We start from the raw sequence: 5,858 nt of genomic DNA, 5'->3' as shown, positions 1-5,858 counted from the left end.
TTTCCAAACATTTTTAAGTTAATATGACAGCTATGTGTAAGCAACAAACTACACTCAAGTTCCACTATCGTTCAAGCCATATATACATACATATATATGATTTTCCATATCGCACTACACTTCATTCATATTCATTTTATATGCATGCATTTTATATATATACAAGCATCTTACCCCACTCACGTTGTTCTACTTTAGAACTAACTGACCTTAGTTCTTATTTCTTTTCCAGATTGTCATTATCGCGGGTCGTTATGATTTTGCTGCGCTCTAGAATTAAATCGTCTAGAAAAATGCGTGTAAGACGTAACATTGCCTGAACTTCGGTTTTGATGACAGATGTTGATCAACATGCAGTTACTACTTTGTTGGCTGTGATGTTAAAAAAGTGAATATATATATTAAAATAATTAATACAATAAATAAATAGCAATATTTAATTTTTTGTTTATAGAAATGGTAAAAGTTAAGAGGCCACAGCATATAGAACTCTACTACACTGGCCTGTTTAAGGAAACTGGATCAGATAATGCCGATTAGTTTTTTATCTGATATCTGATGTGCGTCAACTGTACAACGTGACATGGATCGCCTTGCGCAAGTGATTACCAAAATAGATAGAGAAGTTTTGGTATTGAAGGAGAAACGCAAGAAAGTACACAACCCATAAACCAACTATTTTTTTTTAACTATATACAAATTCTATGAAAGGTGATAGGTGTCAATATACTTACTGCTTCACACTAAGTTGGTATGTTTATAAATTAAACATAAAGATTAAGTGATAAACTGAGTTTGCATTGTTGGCTTTTTTTAGGATGACTCTACATCCCATTAGGGTCTGTTGACAGAATGTCGTCCTTGCCTACAGAAATGAAACTTCTGGTCAAACTCTTACCGATTTTTGATAACATTCTCTCTGGACCAAGTAGAGGATACTGTAATTGACAGTCTAGAATGACTGGTTAATTGCACTTAATTATTTTTAAAAAATCCCAAAAAATACATTTTTATATATTCATATGTATTTTTATAATCTTTGTATAAATATGTAGTAGATTATACATTGAATATTTTAATTTTACTAAAATTTGATTTACATGAAATATATTTTTTTAACTTAAGATGCAATAATTTGTTTGCTTGATAATTTGCTTAATCATATTCAAAATCACTTTCGGAAGGCGAAAAATACGAAGTATGCCAGTTGTCCATGGTTTCGATTTGAGCCTGAAGGTGCTGCAATTCTTTTGCATCATAAGTACGGGCAATGGTTTCAGCAGAGCTAGGACACTCTAAGCTAGTTTGGCAATCAGCACGTCGTCGACGTAGAATGCCAGGGTCACGGCGTTTGGTTGTAGGTGTTACATCAGGTTTTTGTGGCTTTTTCTTTTCCCCTTGCTTGTTCTGGCGAATTTTCCTAGTTAGTTCCTTGTTGAAATTTGAGACCAAGCGTTGCCTAAAACTAACCAATGAAAAGGCATTGAGACTATTTGATAAACAATGCTTTAGGTCATCAAGAGGATTTTTTTTTTTAACAGTGACCTTTTTATTTTCCTTTGGTTGTGAGCATTTGTATTTTTGTGCTGCCTTATTACGTGGCTTGCGATGACGAGGCGCTGGACTAGGCTTTGGTGGTCTTCCTCTTTTGTTTTTAGACTTTTGCTTAAAAATGAATTGAATTGGGTTTTAATATATAATATAATATTTAAGTTTGTGAAGCTATATGTGCTTCACATTTTTAGTTGACTTACATCATTTGAATATTGTTGTTGTTTATCCATGTCGGTAGAAATTTCTTCTTCACTTAGTGAAATTTCTTCAGGTGGTAGACCATCACTATCACTATCACAATCACAAAAGTCAAATTCATTGCTAAACGGCACTTCGTCGGGTTTTTTAATTGCACGTTTTAAGGTCTTCTATTTAAAATGACATTATGAAAATATACAATAAAAACAATATAAGATTTTTTGTCAAAATAGTTGTAAATCTACCATTTTTTTATAAATCGGGCATATACTTGATGCTACATGATCATCGTTGACATAATTTTTAAACTGCTTCGCTGGAGAACATTCGGGAATGTCGGATTCGTCAGTTAAGCGACGTTTACGTTTAGCCTTCTCCACTTGAGCATGTTTTTGAAACCTGCCATTTTTGCGACCCTTTTTTTCGACATCCTAAACATTTGATTTGATTTGATTTTAATTAAATTTTAAACTGCAATTATTGTAGGTTTACCTTATCAGAAGAATAAGCTTGAATTCTACGTTGTTTATTCTTTGCGTACTCGGCAGGCGTAGTTTTGTCATCATTCGATAACTTCATTTTTTTGATCACAGGTTGACTACAGGAGCAGAACTCAATATCGTCCAACTGATGCTTACGTTTACGTTTACGTCTTTGCTTTTGCGGAAGAGCTAATTTGTTCTGTAGTTTATTTTTCTATCAAAAAATTGAAATTAGCTCAAATAGTTAAAGAAATGTTTATAATAAGCTTACCTTATCAGGAGGTGATAGTTGTTTTCTTCCTTGCCTTTTCTTGACATTTTGGACAGTTGGTGTTGGATCAGAAAAATTGTTTTCGTTGGACAACTTTAGTTTCTTAGCTGCAGCACAGTAGGCTAATTCGGGTTCAGTGCTCTGACGACGTTTACGTTTCACTTCTATTTGAGAACGATGCTGTTCTTTTCTATTGAGACGTACGTTCTTTAAAGGCACCTGAAATTTTTTATTTATTTTAGTTGTTTTAATTAATGAGAATTATTATATATTTACCTTATTGAATATCATTGATTTTTTGTGCTTTAACGTGATTGAGCTATTTATCTCATCTTCTTCACTACTAAACAATTCTGCAATAGAATTTATAGGTAATTGACGTTTCGCAGCTGTCAGTTGCTGTGTTGAACGATGGTAATCATATGTATTCTTAAAAAATTCAATATAATTATTTTGAAATTCTTAATGTTTTTTTCTAAAATATATAAAGTTTTACTTACATTTAGCAGTTTTCTTTTCTTATCGGGAACAGTTTTATAATAAGTAGGATCAATATATTTACGTTTCCTGTTAAATCGGTTACCTACAGTGTCTGTAGTTTGAGCAGATGATTTTCTTGAAGCTTTATCTAACTGGGACCGACTACAGGAAGATCCACATCTCATTGGTATATTAAACTCTGAGGTCCCAATTGTTTCTCCAAAAATCTGCTTAACCAGTTTTTCCTTCAATAAGATTATATTAAATTTTTATTAAAAATGAACATTTTAATAAAAAAATATAATAGAATAATTTATCAATTGAAATTTATCTACATATATAAAGTAAATACGAATAGGTTAATTGAAGTTGATTTTAAATTTAATGTTAAAAAATTCAAATTTGTTTAAAAGTAAGAAAATAATAATTAACTTCGAATAATAAAACTATATATTTTTAATATTAAATTGTTTTTTTAATATGAAATTCTGAATTATCAGTGCAATTTCCAGTAATAATTCTTTAATAGATTATATTAAATCTTTTATTAAACTAAACATCATTATAAAAACAAATGAAGGATTCTTATATATACAAATTATTTATTTATATTTAATTAAAATATATTTAATATTTAATTAAATATATATTTTTTAAAACATACTTTTAATTGATTCTACTTATTAGATTTTAAATTTAAATTATTCATTTAGTTTTGATTATTTTATGATATAATATTGGTATATAGTTAATTGTCAATTGTTAACAATTTAATAATGAATACAAATAAATATGAATAAAAATATTTAATAAAATGGGTTTACCTCTACATGGCACAAGTCCTCCGTCGTCCGATGTGGATTCCCCCAAAACGTGATATAAAAATTATGAAGTTCTAAATACTTGTCTCTCTCTCTTTGAGTTGCTTGTGTTTCATTTGCATTTGTAGGAGGGGAATTCCCTGTAGTATTTGGTGCCTGCGAAATCTTTTTTTCTCGTTGTACAGTTGGTTTAGGATCACTCTTCAATTTCTTGAGTTCCTCTTCACTTTTTCCCTTACTTTTCGCACTGCAATGAATGTCTTGACCGGCACTTGGTTCGTTTTTAATAAAGTCCAGATATTGAAGAGCATCATTTATAGCTATTAAATCACCTTCCTGTAAGGAATCATTTTCATGAGAAGTATCACTTTTACGAAAGATTCTCTTCTGATATGTTTTTAGTTTTCTTTTTGATTTTTTCTTGAGCTCCAGCTCCTTATCAGGCTTGGATGAATTTAGTTGTTCAGGTAAAAACATACAAGAGGAATCATTGTTCGTGATTTTAGCATCATCAGTATCGTCAGAATCAAGTGAATTTTCCTCAGCGCTACTTAAATTATTATTAAGTAACTGTTTCTCTAACATAAGTTCTTGATTCATATGTTTCTTCTTTAACTCCTTTTTTAATTTTAACTCAAATTCTTCAAGAGACTCAGGCTGAGGTATAACATTTCTATATACAGTTTGATTCGGACCATACACTTGCCTGAAAGCATTCCTACATTGTTCACATGGAAATTTTTGTTCATTACCTTTCAATTCATCTAAACAAGAATTATTTTCTGAAACATCGTTCAAGTTTTTCAAGTACTTGGCCTTGGCATTAAAATAATTCCTTTTATAGTATGGCAACAACTTCATTTGTAATTTGAATTCGAGGTCTTCATCAGAGTCTGAGTCTGCATCACACAAATTGTTTTGAATAGCATCTATGTTTGAGTTTTCACTCATATCATCAGAGCATAATTCAATATTTAAATTATCATGATGTGGTTTCTTATGAATAAATTTCGGATTATGTTCACCGTGATCTTCGCGTAATGGCTTTAATTTCTGTTTGATTCTTCCTCTACGTTTCGTAAAGGGTTTAGTTCCGTTTTCTAAATCTTCACTTAAAACAGTACTTTCATTAAAGGTAGAATTCGCATTATCAGTAACTTTTAAGTTATGCTCAAAACCGAGTGCGCTATCTGGTAAACGTTTTCGTGATCCATAATATTCCTGATTCTTAGCAATATTAGCATGATGTTTACTTTTTGGTACATCTAAACGTTCATGTTCATGTTTCTTCGTTTGGTACAACGCTTCACGGTCAACGGATGTACGGTCAACATTGTATGAATCAGATGGTACTGTGCAATCATTCATTAACTTGGCGGGTGCCGTTTTATACTTACAGTTGACATCCTTGGTATTGTTAAAGTATTCCTCGCCATAAATGAAATCAGCCGATTTCAAAAACTTGCCGATTTGTTTCAGTATTTCCGCTGACTTCTCAAGACTATCTGTTGAACTAATTGATGTCTCAATCTGATTTTCTTCTGACTCGTAATTATCTGATTCAGAGCTATTCGTTTGGCCAGACATTGTCAATTCATTATCGCTCATGTTTTTACTAATAATAAATGCCTTACATTATATGACATCGTTAAAATTGATAAATAGTTATAATTTATAGAAATGAAAAAATGTTTAAACAATAAAGTGTGTGGTCATTTTTATAAAAGGAAAAGAAAAAAATCTTATTTCTCAAAGTGTAACCCATCAGAAACAAACTATCCGGCAACATACAATATTTAATTTAAAAGATATTTTTTTTTAAAAAGCAAATTATTTTTCCGACTTCTTGAAAATTGCTATGATGGAACAAAGTCTCTCAACGCAGCTTTATTTTTCCAAATACTTTTTTTAATTGATTTTATTTTAATAATTTTGGCAATTCCATTTTCATTCTAAATGTGAACATTTCATGTGGTACTAGTCGTTAAGGATAGTACCTTTTTGTTTTAGAAGTTTATGGTTGACAATACCTTTCTAAACCACTAAATGCGA

The 5,858-nt window shown here is 30.7% G+C and overlaps 1 protein-coding gene across 3 annotated transcripts; it reads right to left on the bottom strand.

Moving 5' to 3' along the window:
- Positions 1-1,108: 1,108 nt before the first annotated feature.
- Positions 1,109-5,429, bottom strand: LOC119689623. 3 transcript variants are annotated; one of them, XM_038104493.1, is made up of 9 exons: positions 3,810-5,429; positions 3,006-3,230; positions 2,782-2,934; positions 2,506-2,724; positions 2,245-2,448; positions 1,998-2,183; positions 1,755-1,922; positions 1,546-1,665; positions 1,378-1,465 (listed from the first exon to the last, which is right to left on the bottom strand). In XM_038104493.1, exons 1-9 carry the CDS (start codon positions 5,412-5,414, stop codon positions 1,460-1,462), a joined length of 2,886 nt encoding a protein of 961 aa, XP_037960421.1. In that variant the 5' UTR covers positions 5,415-5,429; the 3' UTR covers positions 1,378-1,459. The 3 variants fall into 3 exon arrangements, with proteins under 3 accessions (XP_037960419.1, XP_037960420.1, XP_037960421.1); XM_038104491.1 differs by having other exon boundaries at positions 1,109-1,665; XM_038104492.1 differs by having other exon boundaries at positions 1,109-1,665; positions 1,755-1,919.
- Positions 5,430-5,858: the final 429 nt, after the last annotated feature.

Source organism: Teleopsis dalmanni, chromosome X (genome assembly GCF_002237135.1).
Source record: "Teleopsis dalmanni isolate 2A chromosome X, ASM223713v2, whole genome shotgun sequence".
NCBI classification, from domain to species: Eukaryota; Metazoa; Arthropoda; class Insecta; order Diptera; family Diopsidae; genus Teleopsis; species Teleopsis dalmanni.
The sequence above is the reverse complement of the archived record's forward strand: the minus strand, read 5'-3'. Positions and strand labels throughout refer to the sequence as shown.

Excerpts from the sequence above, each read along its gene's own strand:
- LOC119689623 (XM_038104491.1), bottom strand. The coding sequence starts at position 5,414 with ATGAGCGATAATGAATTGACAATGTCTGGCCAAACGAATAGCTCTGAA. Across the intron at positions 1,923-1,997 it reads GCCCGATTTATAAAAAAATG|AAGACCTTAAAACGTGCAAT; the intron begins GTAGATTTACAA and ends CATTTTAAATAG. Across the intron at positions 1,666-1,754 it reads AACAACAATATTCAAATGAT|CAAAAGTCTAAAAACAAAAG; the intron begins GTAAGTCAACTA and ends TTCATTTTTAAG.